Source organism: Betta splendens, chromosome 14 (assembly GCF_900634795.4).
Source record: "Betta splendens chromosome 14, fBetSpl5.4, whole genome shotgun sequence".
NCBI classification, from domain to species: domain Eukaryota; kingdom Metazoa; phylum Chordata; class Actinopteri; order Anabantiformes; family Osphronemidae; genus Betta; species Betta splendens.
The window spans coordinates 11,816,191-11,831,231 of NC_040894.2; the positions used below are offsets into that span (position 1 = coordinate 11,816,191).

A 15,041-nucleotide genomic window follows, 5' to 3' on the forward strand; every position below is an offset into this window, starting at 1 on the left:
CTCCGGTCAGAGGAGGGCGCTGTTTCCACGTGTATCGTGGGCTTTTCAGTTTATTTAAAAAAATAATGGTTTTACGTGAAATCCACACAACCCACCAACAAATCTTTTCACATCAACAAACAAGAAACTTATATGCACTTACTTTTCCCTTGGCCCTCTATTACATTATTGACATTACTTCAACTGATAGGTCCATTGTGGTTTATTTATATACATTGATATGTTGATAAATTGAACTTTTTCTTGCTTACACAAAATGGCTTTTATTTTGAAAAGTAGAACACTTACTATACGAGCAATGTGATTTCAGAGCAAAGATTAAAATGCTAATTCAAATTTGCACCTTATTAATGCATCAATAGATGCTATGCTTTTAATCCCGCCCAACTAAATGGGTCTCCGTGGGCCTGTCGATGCGATAGACAAACTCTGCAGGCATAAAGTAGCCCAAATACTCCACGCTGTCAGGTGTCGTGTCTATGTAGTAGTGGCCACCTTCCCCATGGTGGGTAAAGCCGTGAGTGTGCTCGACCCGCAGGTCCAGTCCCTGAATTGACAACAAGCAAAGAAAACTATTACAGCACTGGTGCTGATTTCAAAAACACGTTTCTTCTCCTATTTGCTTTACTTACAGGGTCTCTGGATACAAGCACCGACTGGCAAATGAATGGAGCGTTGACCTCAAAGTGCTGGAGCCAGTTGTTGACCTCCTCATTGCTGTTGAGGGGACAGGCTGAGAACTCTCTGGGCTATAAACGAAACGAGGACAGTGAGTGAATGTGCAGTCTCTGAGAATAAAACTCATGTCACGTCTTATATTCACCATGACGTGAATTTTAGCTTTTCCCTTCTGGATTACGAAGGTGCCTCCCAGAGCCAGGCTTTTCTCTGGGTAATGACTTTGAAGAGTCGTCCTCAGCGCTGTCACAAGGCTGTGGCCTCCAGTTCTCTTCTTGGCTCGCACCTCTATAACCTGGAGAGTGGGGTCTCGTTAATGTTTATCCAATCATATGCTAGAAGCAAACAGTGAGTCAAAGTCCATGCACAACAGTATTACTATAGTATTACACTAAAAAGTGGCATCATCTGACACTTTTTAGTCACATAACACTATTTACCTTTCCAGGCTTCCCCTCACAAGCATACAGGTTGCCCAGCAGTCCAAAATTGCAGTCAGAGAATTTGTCACTGTATTTTTCTTGCAGACACTGGCCACCAACTGGATTAATAAAGGAGTAGTAGCTGCTGTTGACTGCAGGTCTTCCCTCCGCTTCAGTGAGGACCAGAGGCATCAGCTGTAGAGGACAGGGAGGTATGGGCATGGGCATTTAATGTCCCTCTGTGCTCCGAATTGGAAAAAGAGTCAAAACACGAACCTCTGCATTCATCCCAATGATCCTGGAGGGGGCAGCTGCTGCACCGAGGATGAAGGCTCCAGGCAGCTCCAGCTCCTTTGATATAACATTCATGTTGTATTCCTAGGAGATGAAGAGGGAACAACAATAAAACAAAAACATTTCCTACAGGACATGATGCTCCGGCACCTCACTGTCAAATTAACTACCTTGTGCTTGTGAGGCACAGGAATCAGGTACGGCACCCCACCAACATCAGTGATACGGGGATTCCCACACAAGCCTAGTTTAAGGACATTAAGTGAATAAAGCAAATACAAATCCAGTAATGCACTGTATAAATGTGTATTAAACATCAAACATGACAGGTTCATACCTTTAACAGGAAACTGGAACGGATCCTTGGTGAGATCCGGGCACTCCACAACACTCACCTGAACATCTGCGAAGTTGCCTTCAAGCCCTGTTTGTAATACTGAAACCACCAAAGGAAACTCCTCCTATTTTACGAGCATAGCAGCTACTTCATCTTTACATCAACAGTGCATCTCTCACCTGCTCGCAGTTCTTCAAGATCCGGGCAGTGAAGCTGGACCTTCTCAGTTTTACTGGCATCTGCCATACCTCTACTACTAACTGTAGCAAACTGAAAGCAAGCAAGGCAGGAAACGTCGACAGAACCCACCCACTTCCACCATGCGGCGTAAGCACTGTCAAAGAGTAAATGCTAACAAGATAGTTACCCAGTTCAATGGTTCGACTTTTTCGTCGTTAGCAGAAATGAAACATGTAAATACTAAGTAATTAAAATAAAAGTATTGTAGTGCAATTTAGAGGAAGTGAATATATGGCGTATCTACTGGCGGGTTTATTTGTTTGGGTTGTTGACCTGTTGTGTTTATAAAGCTTTGACATATTGAAACAAACAGCCAATTTTAACAGCCGATAAGCAGCTCGGCAGTCACGTGGCGTGTCGACGCCGCGCTCGCGTTGTTCACGTGATTTGATTCGCGCTAGAGACGCTACTTTGCGACACTTCCGCTACAAAGGATCCACGCTGTGTCGAGCGGAAATGCTCGAGTTGGACATATTTATCAGTCAGATAAAAAAAAAACAAGCTCCAGTAAAATAATTGCTACGTTTTTCTGCACTACATCATGAGCGGAGTGCGTAATAAAGCAGATGATATCACTGAAGCTATATCAACGGGAACATGCTATATTGTGCTGGAAAGGTTCCCTCCAGACTATGTACAGACGGTAGCGCGGTATCTTGAATCATCTGTGCCACAAAACAATTGTGATGCCACGCGTGACGACCCAAAAGAAACAGAAAGGTAAAAGTTTTTCTCACACAGATTGTGTAGATGTTTGTCAAGACCAATCTGAAAAGAATGTTCCTTTATTTTCTCCATGCGTAACCGTGTGTTAGCAGTGATTCGGGAGACAGCGTGTTCATCACCCAGAAGCCGGTCCCGGAGCCTGTGAGAAGCAGCAGACGGCATCGCAAAACTCCAACATCTCCAAAAGATCTAGAAGAAAGTGAAGATTCGTCTTCCTCCCAAAATGCCACAACGTCTAACAAGAAAAGGAAAAAAAAGAATGTTAGGCTGCCAAAGTACACCTTTCCTTTTGTTAAAGAGAAGCAGTGGATGGGAAGGAGATCAGTTTTGACTGGCCAGCAGAATAAAAAGCTTCACGTAAGACCAGACAGCAAGTAAATGCTTACCATTGCTATTTGATGTATCAACTTAACAGATGCTTTACATATTTTATGTGTTTTATTGTCCAGAATGCCATGATGGGAGGCTTCTTTAAATGTGTGAGGGAGCTGTGGCACGGCTATAAAGGTGTATATATGGACATGTCTCTACCCACAGTTGACATGGATGGGGATATTCTATCTCCACTGTCAGAGTAAGTTTGTTTTGTGAAAAAATGCCTATTTTAAGTCATGTGTACAGTAGCTCCAGAAACAAGTATGCAGACCTCAAGAAAAAGCTAATTTGGTTTGATTACAATAACCTGTTTGAAAAATGTAAAAAAATATATTGTTAATAAAATCCATGTGCCCTTAGAGAAGAAGAAGAGAGGTCAGAAAAGGAGGACATCAAAGTGGTGGTAAGCATTGTGCTAGTTACATGCAGTAAGGTTCATTTAAACACACATGTTTGCTAATTAATTATTTCATACTGATAATACACTCCTTGATGAGGAGCTGTGTGTGGAGCTCTTAAACTTAATGAGATTACGTATCTCATTAAGTTTGATATTATCATATCTATGTAAGGCAATGTGTTTCACTTCATTTGCATTCATGGTCATTCATTAATTAAAACAAGAATTTGACACTACAAAGGTTGTCAATAGGACAAATCACACATTTAGTCTTTTTTTTCTTCTATTAGGAAAAGCGTTTTCTAGCTGCATCAAAAGCAATGTGCACCCAAGCATGGTACACTCCAGGAAAGATGGAAGGCCACATAAAGCAACAGAGCAGGAGGAGGAGAGCCAGTAGCACCAGCCAAGACGTGTCCCAAGACCAAACGATGACAATTCAACAGTCAACCAGCAGATCCATAACAACGGCTACTCCGTTGTTGAGTGATAAAGATGGACATCCTTGTAGAGATTTGCCTCAGCAGGAGAATGGAGATCCTGAACATGAGATACATCAAAAAAGCATTCCTGGACAAACCGAACTGTCAAAGACAAAGAGACGTCTTACTGGAGGGAAGAAAATGATTCTCTTTCAGAAAAATGAACGAGAGGAAGAGTTGTACAGCGACAGTGATGCTACTGTGTGTGATGCTCTACAGCTTCATGGAAGTCCAAGCAAGCACACACAAGGAGGCAAAGAGGCAGTCAACACTGCAACACAGGCTCAAGTCGATGTTTTCCAAATGGATGAACTAAGCCAGGGCAGACAAGAAGAGGAGGAACCTGAAAGTCAAAGTGTCCTCCACGGTCTTCCACAGTTTGTGGGTGACACCAATAATGTTATTGTATGTGCTGAAAGCACCTTGAAGAAGAAGAAAAACACTGTAACACAGGCTCAAGTGGACGTTTTCCAGATGGATGAACTAAGCCAGACCAGACAAGAAGAGGAGGAACCTGAAAGTCAAAGTGTCCTCCACGGTCTTCCACAGTTTGTGGGTGACACCAACAGTGTTATTGTATGTGCTGAATCTACCCCGAAAAAGAAGAAAAAAAACACTGTAACACAGGCTCAAGCTGATGTTTTCCAAATTGATGAACTAAGCCAGACCAGACAAGAAGAGGAGGAACCTGAAAGTCAAAGTGTCCTCCAGGGTCTTCCACAGTTTGTGGGTGACACTAATAATGTTATTTCATGTGCTGAAAGCACCTTGAAGAAGAAGAAAAACACTGTAACACAGGCTCAAGTGGACGTTTTCCAGATGGATGAACTAAGCCAGACCAGACAAGAAGAGGAGGAACCTGAAAGTCAAAGTGTCCTCCACGGTCATCCACAGTTTGTGGGTGACCCCAACAGTGTTATTGTATGTGCTGAATCTACCCCGAAAAAGAAGAAAAAAAACACTGTAACACAGGCTCAAGCTGATGTTTTCCAAATTGATGAACTAAGCCAGACCAGACAAGAAGAGGAGGAACCTGAAAGTCAAAGTGTCCTCCAGGGTCTTCCACAGTTTGTGGGTGACACTAATAATGTTAATGTATTTGTTGAATCCACCCTGAAGAAGAAGAAGAAGAAGAAGAAAAAGAAGAAAAACACTGTAACACAGGCTCAAGCCCATGTTTTCCAAATTGATGAACTAAGCCAGACCAGACAAGAAGAGGAGGAACCTGAAAGTCAAAGTGTCCTCCAGGGTCTTCCACAGTTTGTGGGTGACACTAATAATGTTATTGTATGTGCTGAAAGCACCTTGAAGAAGAAGAAAAACACTGTAACACAGGCTCAAGTGGACGTTTTCCAGATGGATGAACTAAGCCAGACCAGACAAGAAGAGGAGGAACCTGAAAGTCAAAGTGTCCTCCACGGTCTTCCACAGTTTGTGGGTGACACCAACAGTGTTATTGTATGTTCTGAATCTACCCCGAAGAAGAAGAAAAAGAAGAAAAAAAACACTGTAACACAGGCTCAAGCCCATGTTTTTCAAATTGATGAACTAAGCCAGACCAGACAAGAAGAGGAGGAACCTGAAAGTCAAAGTGTCCTCCAGGGTCTTCCACAGTTTGTGGGTGACACTAATAATGTTAATGTATTTGTTGAATCCACCCTGAAGAAGAAGAAGAAGAAAAAGAAGAAAAACACTGTAACACAGGCTCAAGCCGATGTTTTCCAAATGGATGAACTAAGCCAGACCAGACAAAAAGAGGAGGAACCTGAAAGTCGAAGTCTCCTCCAGAGTCTTCCACAGTTTGTGAGTGACGCCAATAATGTTATTGTATGTGCTGAATCCACACCAAAGAAGAAGAAAAAGAAGAAAAACAAAAACATCAAAGCCAAAGGAGATCGTGATAGTGTAGAAGAAGCAGCAGGTCAGAATCAGGAAGAGCCAGAAGGTCTGCACGCTGCAGAATCTGTAAATGTGGAGGCAGAAGAGACTTTTAGTCGGTCAGACAACAATGATAACATGTCGATGCAGGAGAAGAGACTTGATTCAACTCAACAGAAAAGAAAGAGAAAAAGGGGTAAGTTATTTGCTGAAAATATTAGACAAGAGGTGGGAGAACACTTGGAGCCTGGTGTGAGTTTAGAGGAATCTGAGGCTTCTGTGATGTGTAACATTGAGAATGCCAAGAAGATAAAAAAGAAGAAAGGTGTTGATGATGCTGAGGGTGTTGAACAGTTGGAGTCCACTGAAGCTGCCACAACTAAAAATGATGGACAAAAGAAAATGAAAAAACTGAAACACAAAAGTATAAAACGGTCATCCTCACTTGAAGATAATCAATGTGAAAATGATGCAAAAGTGAGATTGTCTAATGAGGGAGCAACCTTGGAAGAACATGTAGTGAAAAAAAGGAAGAAAGAAAGCATCTCTCAGGGAGTTTCTATTTCTTACACTCCTGACAAAAGCGATAAGGTTGAATGTATAGATTCTAATGAGCAAGATGAACAATTATGTAAGAAGAAAAAGAAAAAGAGGAGGCGAGAGAAATTTGGTGAATTATCTAACGAACAGGCCTCAAAAGATACTGTAGCACAGAGCCATGAGGCAGTATCTGTGAGGAAAAAGGAAAAGAGGACGACCTCTTCCTTCCTTCAAGCTGATTCAGGGGAAAAAGATGTTGAGTTGCATCAGCAGCAAAACAACTCAAAAACAGTAGCACCTGGTGTCTGTGACTTTGAGGCCGAATCAGCGGAAATTGTTGGAAATTCTGGTGATGGAGTCAGCAAAAAGAAGAAAAGAAAGAGGAAGACAATGGAGACTCAGGACAATGTGGAAGACGATCAGGGGACTGAGTTTGAGGAACCAAACAAAATGTGCAGGAGTGTTTTAACTGAAACAGGGATAAAGAAAAGGAAGAAAAGTAAAAGTAAATCTGTGTCAATGGACAGACTGGACAGTGCAGTTGATGTAGGGCGATTTCAAGCTGAGGAAGACATGATGCAGAAAAAGAAAAAGAACAAGAAAATATTTAACGAACTGAAAATGTAAATGATCTTGGCAGCAGTATGTAACCAAGCTGCAGGGGGGGGGCAACCTGACACCTAATGGACACTTAATTAAGAGTGTGGAGGTAATTTTCCAAAAGGCTTTCTCGGTGTCAGACAAGCTCCTTGCATCTTTATAAGCGCACCCATGTGTTGGTATACAATAATGCATGGACTGACAAACCTTAAATTACGACCTGTTTGATTCCTGTGTGACTGCATCCAGGCTGGGCTGGGATGTCGACCAGTGGGCTCAGTCGTAGCTGTTAACCATTCATTAAGGTTTAATATGAAAATATGGAGCAGGTGCAAAGCTTGACATAGAAGTGTTTATATTTGCCAAAATTTGCGCATAAACGTTTTTAATGTTTTCCTTTTTTTCTATATGTATAAAGTATATTTAGTGAAATTATTTAATTCTCTCACCTCTAGCAGCATCTATGTTTTTTAAGCCCTTCGTGACTCTGGTATATGTAGCTGTACAAACTGTGATGGTCATTTTAGAAATATAAACTCTAGAAACCAGTCTTCCGGTTTCTGTTTCCAATATGTTTATCGTTGTATGTTTTATTTTGAAGTCTCTTACCGGAAGTTATGTATCCAGTCAGTCAGTGTGTGTTTATTAGCCTACCTATAAAAGCAGGATATTGCAATTCAGTTTATTTTGGTAAGATCATAAGCGGAAATGAATAATGATAAATAAACAAGAATGTTTGGAGTCTCGAGAGTCGAGACGCCGCGCGCGCAGCTCGGCTAGTTTTGCGCACGGCGACTGACCCCGACGCGCTGTAGGGCGCGTTACGTAAGCGCGCAGCCACGGCGAGCATTTAAACAGTGTTGTGAAGGACCGTGAAGGACTCGCCCGGAAACTTTTCCTCCCACCTGCAACCGAACCCCGCGACATCGGCGCGTCTCCGCCAACGCTCGTCGCGCGGACATGTCTTCTCACAGCGGCGCCGTGTGCCTCGACGAGGCCCGGAGGGTGGCGATATTCGGGGGGACGCACGGGAACGAGATGTCAGGGGTGACGCTCGTGAACCTGTGGACCAAGAACGGCGCCGAGATCCAGAGGAAGCGGGTCGAGAGCAAGCCGTTCATCACCAACCCCAAGGCCGTGGAGAAGTGCACCCGATACGTGGACACGGACCTGAACCGAGCCTTCACCGCGGAGAACCTCAGGTAAATACGGCGGGGGGCTGCGGGGGGGGCTGCTCTCCCACTCACCTTCACACAATGACGGAACCCACTGATTTAGGCTCATTTCTCATCTCAATGGAAGTATTACCGTGGACACGTTAACTGTGTTATTGTTATTGCTGACATGACAGTGATAAAAACGGTGACATTATCGGCGTCGGTTCCCTGGAGATGTGGGTTACACTTAATAGAAGTGTGCTGGAAAACGGCGACTACGTAAACAGCGTAACCTTCTCACATCACTGACTTCATGCGAGACCATACAGCTGAGACACCGGAGCAAATGACCGTTTAAGCAGGAATCATCCTCCAGGATTTCTCACAGTGCGCCTGTCAGATGGACCCCTTCACCAGATTGTTGTTATCTCCGGTTCTGTTGCGTGTTTACTCCCCCCAATAGCAGCAGAGCTTCGTGTCCCCTCCTGTCGGACTTCAGCTGATCGCCAGCCTGCGGGAAAAACGTGACCGAGCTGCAGATGATTTAAGACGCTTTTTTTTTATTCGCGTGCAATGTGATGGAAAAGCGAGTATTACGCAAACACTGGCTCGTATAGTGCTTATGCATGAGCAAACACAACAGCCTTCATACTAATGTGGTTGGATAACAACACTGTCTCCCGCTGTCCATAAATTATCAAATTGTCTGGCAGTAACGCTTCCCAGAGTTGTGTTGTGGGAAATAACAGATTTAATAACAGTGAGCTTCTTCTTGCTTTTAATCTGGGAGTTTATTAATATCCCGTATTGGGAATGTAACTTTTAAAACTAGTATTATAACAATAACCCTTTGTGAAGTAATGATAAACAAAACATCTTGACAAAGTCCACTTTCTGTAATCAGCGTTTGTTTCAATAGGTTGACAATGTTTAGTGTACGTGTGTGCACTAGCTCAGATTGTGTGGGTGAAACTACTGTTACTAGCTCATAATTGTCATCATCTTCAAAGATCCTCTCAACACTCCTGAGCTTACAGGCGCTTTGGCCTCTGTGGAGGCAGAATGTAAGAAGATTAACCCCTTGGGGACTTTCTAAAAACAGCTCGTGGTGTCTTGTTCTTGAGCTTGGTGTGAAGTGAGCGTGTTGCACTCCATCACACGTCGGTCACATTGTGCTTGTGTACCGCTGTGGAGACAATACCAGATATTTGCTGAAACTGGGCTGTAAAGAGCAGACGTGAGGGGGGCGAGACAATATGCACAGCAGAGGTACTATTCCACGGTAGCTCGGAGAATGTCCTGGACTAATGGTTGTTCTGAAATGTTTTTAAAGACAAACAGAGGAAGCTCATTCTCTGTGTAAAAGCAGGGTTAGCCTGCGGACTAAATAAACTTCTCAAGGGTCTCATATTCCTTAAATTTAATGTTAAATTTCTAGCTACACTTATGCCTTCTACACTGACAAATCATTAGTGTGTGTGTGTGTGTGTGTGTCTGTGTGTGTGTGTGTGTGTGTATATATTATGTGTATTACATATGTGTAATGATTTCTAACACAAGTGTTCACCTGTAGCGCGACTGGAGGGGACGATCTGCCGTACGAGGTGCAGAGAGCCCAGGAGATCAACAGGATATTTGGACCCAAGGGAAGCCCAGAGGCCTACGACGTCATCTTTGACCTCCACAACACAACATCCAACATGGGCTGCACGCTGATTCTGGAAAGCTCCAAAGACCACTTCAATCTGCAGATGATGAACTACATCAAGGTGAGTGTCATTGTACAGAACAGTCTGCAGCGCTCAAAATGACATGAGATGACGGTTCAGTTTCAAAATGAGCCAACCTGTTGCTATATTAAGGTTCCTCAGAAGAGTTGCAGTTAACCCGTGTAAACAAACTGATCGGTTTACACTCGCAAGTTGGACAAGCTCATCTAAAGGATCAGTTATTCATAAGACGAGAGTGAGACGGTGGTTTTATTCAACCACCTGCCTGTAGAAGGAGGTCTTCAACACTGGCAGGAATCAGTATCAGCTGGACGTTATGACCAATGGGGTTAGGTTATAAAGTGGTTAGTGTTATCATACTGGATCTCAGTCAGTTACTGGCTCTTTGTTCCACTTCTTGCTCGACACGTCATGCAGGAAGCAAAAAAGGAGCCACAAGTGTTCATACGTTCTCTTTGTTACATGAGATTGTATCTTCCACACACTGATTGAACATATATGTTAATAAACAACCAACCAGAGGTCATTTACTCATAAACCCAGTGTATCATCATCCCACAGCAGTTTAACGTGTCATGTCTACGCTCTGGGCTGGGGGACAAACTCAACCCGGACTTCTTCATGTCATATTTAATTTGTCCGTTTTTTTTTTTTTTCATTCATCTTTGTTGCTGTGCAGAGTAGTACCGTAAAACATTTGGGCCGGTTCAGACAGCTGGTCAACGTGACTGTGTGTTCTTACCGGCTGCTGAGAGCTTGTGTGTGAGTGTGTGTGTCGGTTCTGTGTTGCAGAAAGCCATCACTCCTGCCAGTTGTCTTGTTCTGCTGAATGAGCATCCTCTTCTGAAATATTCCACCTCACGCTCTGTAGCCAAACACCCCATCGGTGAGTCCTTCACGCCTGGCCAGACTGATCAGAGGCCTCATAATAAACCTTTCACTGTGGTTGTTTGCCGTCCCCTAATGGTCATTAGTCATCTCTTTGCTGTCGCTCTCTGTTTTACATATCTGATGGTTTAATTGCAGGACTGGAAGTGGGTCCTCAGCCACAGGGTGTGTTGAGGAGCAACATCTTTGAAGCAATGAGGGTGATCCTGAAACTCGCCCTGGACTTCATCGAACTGTTCAACGAAGGTAGAACAAAACAATTGGATCTGAAAGAGTTAATGTTTGTTCTTCCCACATTGAATTAAACACTCCACAGTTTAAACCTAGGGGCAACTATTAATATAAATCCTGTGGTGTTATGTAATGATAAAAGACGCTGTGCAGAGCCTGCTTGTCACTTGCAGCGTGACGAGAAGCATTTTGTGACAGAACGGCGGCAGGTCCTTGTTTGATTTTTCCTACAGAACCTGCTGTACGCCCAGATCTCTAAATTTATCTGCGTCTGGCCAGTCACGCCTCCGCTCAGCTGCCACTCTTCACTGAAACACGGGCCGGTGTGTGCGGCGTTAAAGTGCTCTTCCTCCTTTACGTAAACACGCTGTCTTCTCCAAGCGCTGCAGTCGGCGGGCTCTTTCTGACTGACGGTGCCGCTGAATGGCATGCTTGTTGGGACTTGGTCAGTTTCCATGTCGTTGGAGTCCGGCTGCCAGTTCTGTTGTAATCCTCTGTGGAGAGGCCACCCTGGTGCTGATGAGCGCATGGTAATGGTGTCGCTAAACGGCGGGAAGAAAGGTCTCATTTACCAATAACAGCTTCTGCTCCACAAGCTAATAAAATGCTTTAATCATGAAGTTTGAAGAGATGAAACCACTTCATTTAAATATGCATGATGTTTTTTTGTTTTTTTTAATGTACTAATTTTAAAAATTATTTTGTAATCAAGCAAAAAGTCTTAAGTGAAAGCATGTTTATATGCATCCTAAACACATTAGATTTTTCGCTAAGCTTCTTGTAAACTCATAAGAAGAAGCCACAAAGATGATGAGTGACTCGGTGTGGCTAGACGTGCAGGGAAGACGTGTCAACCCTTATTCAAACGGCTTCAGCCGTTTCAACCGTCTGGTTCAAAGTCCCAGTAATTTTCCCCTGCGCTGTTGCGTCATTAACACCTCAAGGGTTGCTGAGACCATCTGTAGGTGGAGGAGTGTTCGTGTTTTCTGTTTTGTCACATACTCTCAGACCTCAAACTTCAAATTTTCCATACTGGGCTGCATTTACTGAATGTCTTATAATGCATCTGGTGGAATAAAATATATATTCCACTTGTTTTTGCAGCGTCTGGCATTGACAAGCATTCATTTCTGTCTTTTCTTAGGGATGGAATTCCCTCCCTGTACAGTGGAAGTTTTCCGAGTATCAGAGAGGGTGGACTATCCCAGAGATGCCAACGGGAACATCATAGCCATGGTGCACCCGAATCTGCAGGTGAATAAAAGTGTGACCGCATGTGACCTATTGAACCTGGATCATGTGAAGGGGAACAAGATGTCTTTAGTTGATGTGAGAATCTATTATTTCAGTTAGAACAACATACTCGGGTTCCTCACTCCCTGTGGTCCGTGCTTGTTGTTTCAGGACTGTGACTGGGAGCCGCTGAACCCCGGCGACCCAATGTTCCAAACGTTCGATGGGAAAACCATCCACTACCAAGGCTCCGGCACCGTCTATCCCACTTTTATCAATGAGGCGGCCTATTACGAAAAACAACAGGCGTTTGTAACCACAAGACGAGAAACCCTGGTAGCGAGTGCCATCAGGAAGGCATGAACGCGGCTTTGTGGGGATAACAAAAATCAGGAACGTGCGTCGGCCACAGCGACAACTGCTTCACAGGTTTTGCACTTTGCTGGTAACAAACAGGAGACTTTCCTCACACGATGATTAGAAACCTTTACACTCCATCTGGCTCTTTTACACAGGGATTTAGTTTTTTTATGGATTTTATTTGGAAACCAATTAACTATGCAAACAGCTGCAGAGGCACAGAGTCACTGTGAAAGTCTTTCACATAAAGGCTGATATCATTGTATTAAATGTTTGTGTTGCTGTTCTTATTTAAAGATATGTGTACATTAACCCAGCTAGGTTTTTACAGTAGTAAATATCAGGCCTTATCACTAATGGCTCATGGATCATACAGCACTAGGTTACGTGTCCTACTACTGCTCAGGAAGGCCGCCAAGAACCAGAACCTGCAACCTTTAACCCTAACTCGTAGCTGTTTGTCTTCCTGTGAACATATATTTGTACCGTCTGTAGAAGGATGTTTGTGGCCTTTGATACTATCTACCTGTAACTCTACTGGTTGCATCTGTGGTGCTGTCCTATCTTTGCCTTAACAGAGATTATAGAGAGAATTCCAAGAAACAAATTTGGAATGAACATATATATATATATATATATATATAATAAGTTCTGTTCCTGGTTTTATAATAATATATCTGTCTATTTTGATATACTTGTACTGTGGTTTTAGGTGATGTATAGGACTCATTGAATCATGTCATGACTGATATTTTCACACCTCTGTTGTTTCAGTGTGTGTGGCTGTCGTCTTACAGTACTTAACTTTATTTTATAGCAGTACTTTTGTAGCATAACCTCTCTGTTTAGTAAAATCCACACTTCCAAAAGTCTTATTATCCAATCAATAAATATAGTACTGTGCTGTATGTGGCTATTTTCCTTTCTTTCTGCAGGCGCATTAATGCTTCTTATGCCTGCAGCCAGAAGAGGGCATCACACAACCACTAATTAATGTTCCTTCCCTTGCAACATACAGTGTACGGGATGAGCCAGTTGCAGATGTCTGCTCATTAGCGTGTGGTGGTTCATAGCAGTGCCTTGGAGTCAGTAGTCAAAGAATTTACCCTTCAGCCATCCCCAGTCCCAGAAATGCACGCCTACACTACAGTCCCACAATGAATGAGGTGCCGCTTCCATGGAGGTTGAGAGGTGTTGGAACACATATCCAAATATGTGACTGACAGTGTTGGAGTTGTAAGGGTGAGGGGAATCGCTCGAAAAGGCCTGTGATTTCATCTCTGCCAGTAGGCTGGTTGTGTAAAGCGCTGCGTGTCATGATCTCGCCACTATCTTGGGAGATCACAGATCACTTTAAACTAGCAGACCATGTGACAACAAAAACACATTTCACTCTTACATATTTGGGTCGATTGTATCGATGAAGTATGAGAAGCATGGCATCCTCTGCATTCCTCAGCTTACCGTACTGACTAATACTCACTAACCACATGCTTCCTTCTGACATGTCAGTCTTGTGATTGGTGTTTCAGTTTCATGACTATAGGCCTACATAGCCTTTCTCATCTATTTATTACAGTAGCCCACTCAGGGCATCCAGGCTTGCAGCTGATCAATGATTCCTCCTGGCCACTGAAAGCTTTTAGGAGAATGATCGTTCAGTTCTGGGCTGGGATCCAAACAGGCACTCAAAAATACCAAGCGTTCATTTCTGCTTCCCCATCCTCCCCTATTGTCTGCCATACTGATAACGCCCTCCTCTGTTATATAGCATTACAACTATTTTTACTGGAAGACCCCTCAGCAGGTTTTAGATGGACAAAAGCTAAATGAAATCTGCTCAGATTAAAATGATCAGCCTTTAGGTTTGCTGCTCTGTGATCATGAGCAAATATTTTCACGATAAGATCTAACAATTTTGCTGGTCTTTACTTTAAAAGGTTGGATCAGAAAAACGAAAAGTGACATTTATCATGAACGTTTTTTATAATAAAACAACATCACTAATAAAGACAAGAGTATCCAGAACTTCTGTTTAAAAATCATTGTGTGTCTTGACTTTGTGTGTGCTTTCTCTGAGTCCTCACACTATACAGTAGTCCACGTGAGGAAACATACATTTTGGTAAATAAAGTCAGTGTTTCAGAATAAAAAAAAATATTAAGTAAAATATTAATATTGAAAATAGTAAATAGCACTTACATGTCATTCAATTTCAAAATTTGAGTGTCTATAGTCAGAATTTAAAATATATATATTAACTTACTTCAAGTAACTTCAAACTTGCTGTGAAATTAACAGATAATTATCAACACATTATTGTTCGCAACATCTGAATTATTGTTTGCTTTAACATCTCGCGCAGAAGCGGATGCACTGATTGGATTCCGCCGTCAGACGCAGCTCAGGTATCCGAGCTGCACTTTAAGGCGGCACGTCTCGAGACAGGAAGTCTCGAAACTTTTCAGCA

At 42.9% G+C, this 15,041-nt stretch overlaps 3 protein-coding genes across 5 annotated transcripts; 2 read left to right on the forward strand and 1 right to left on the reverse strand.

The window, feature by feature from the left end:
* Positions 1-184: 184 nt before the first annotated feature.
* On the reverse strand, positions 185-2,296 carry c14h11orf54 (chromosome 14 C11orf54 homolog). Of its 2 annotated transcripts, XM_029172921.3 has the most exons (8): positions 1,911-2,296; positions 1,732-1,830; positions 1,565-1,638; positions 1,377-1,478; positions 1,119-1,295; positions 824-973; positions 633-749; positions 185-547 (listed from the first exon to the last, which is right to left on the reverse strand). In XM_029172921.3, exons 1-8 carry the CDS (start codon positions 1,975-1,977, stop codon positions 374-376), a joined length of 960 nt encoding a protein of 319 aa, XP_029028754.1. In that variant the 5' UTR covers positions 1,978-2,296; the 3' UTR covers positions 185-373. The 2 variants fall into 2 exon arrangements, with proteins under 2 accessions (XP_029028754.1, XP_029028753.1); XM_029172920.3 differs by having other exon boundaries at positions 1,565-1,830; positions 1,911-2,294.
* A 63-nt stretch (positions 2,297-2,359) lies between these two features.
* On the forward strand, positions 2,360-7,544 carry pho (phoenix). 2 transcript variants are annotated; one of them, XM_029172915.3, is made up of 5 exons: positions 2,360-2,691; positions 2,787-3,054; positions 3,147-3,271; positions 3,433-3,475; positions 3,763-7,544. In XM_029172915.3, the coding sequence occupies exons 1-5, from the start codon at positions 2,513-2,515 to the stop codon at positions 6,997-6,999; spliced, it is 3,852 nt and encodes a 1,283-aa protein (XP_029028748.1). In that variant the 5' UTR covers positions 2,360-2,512; the 3' UTR covers positions 7,000-7,544. The 2 variants fall into 2 exon arrangements, with proteins under 2 accessions (XP_029028748.1, XP_029028749.1); XM_029172916.3 differs by having other exon boundaries at positions 2,790-3,054.
* A 135-nt stretch (positions 7,545-7,679) lies between these two features.
* On the forward strand, positions 7,680-13,479 carry aspa (aspartoacylase). The gene is made up of 6 exons (XM_029172922.2): positions 7,680-8,174; positions 9,703-9,898; positions 10,652-10,745; positions 10,886-10,993; positions 12,123-12,232; positions 12,383-13,479. Exons 1-6 carry the CDS (start codon positions 7,933-7,935, stop codon positions 12,572-12,574), a joined length of 942 nt encoding a protein of 313 aa, XP_029028755.1. The 5' UTR covers positions 7,680-7,932; the 3' UTR covers positions 12,575-13,479.
* The last annotated feature ends 1,562 nt before the right edge of the window (positions 13,480-15,041 follow it).

Excerpts from the sequence above, each read along its gene's own strand:
- pho (XM_029172915.3), top strand. The coding sequence starts at position 2,513 with ATGAGCGGAGTGCGTAATAAAGCAGATGATATCACTGAAGCTATATCA. Across the intron at positions 3,272-3,432 it reads ATTCTATCTCCACTGTCAGA|AGAAGAAGAAGAGAGGTCAG; the intron begins GTAAGTTTGTTT and ends ATGTGCCCTTAG. Across the intron at positions 3,476-3,762 it reads AGGAGGACATCAAAGTGGTG|GAAAAGCGTTTTCTAGCTGC; the intron begins GTAAGCATTGTG and ends TTCTTCTATTAG.
- c14h11orf54 (XM_029172920.3), bottom strand. The coding sequence starts at position 1,977 with ATGGCAGATGCCAGTAAAACTGAGAAGGTCCAGCTTCACTGCCCGGAT. Across the intron at positions 1,479-1,564 it reads CTGTGCCTCACAAGCACAAG|GAATACAACATGAATGTTAT; the intron begins GTAGTTAATTTG and ends TTCATCTCCTAG. Across the intron at positions 548-632 it reads TGCTTGTATCCAGAGACCCT|GGACTGGACCTGCGGGTCGA; the intron begins GTAAGTAAAGCA and ends TTGTCAATTCAG.
- aspa (XM_029172922.2), top strand. The coding sequence starts at position 7,933 with ATGTCTTCTCACAGCGGCGCCGTGTGCCTCGACGAGGCCCGGAGGGTG. Across the intron at positions 8,175-9,702 it reads TTCACCGCGGAGAACCTCAG|CGCGACTGGAGGGGACGATC; the intron begins GTAAATACGGCG and ends GTTCACCTGTAG. Across the intron at positions 10,746-10,885 it reads TGTAGCCAAACACCCCATCG|GACTGGAAGTGGGTCCTCAG; the intron begins GTGAGTCCTTCA and ends GTTTAATTGCAG.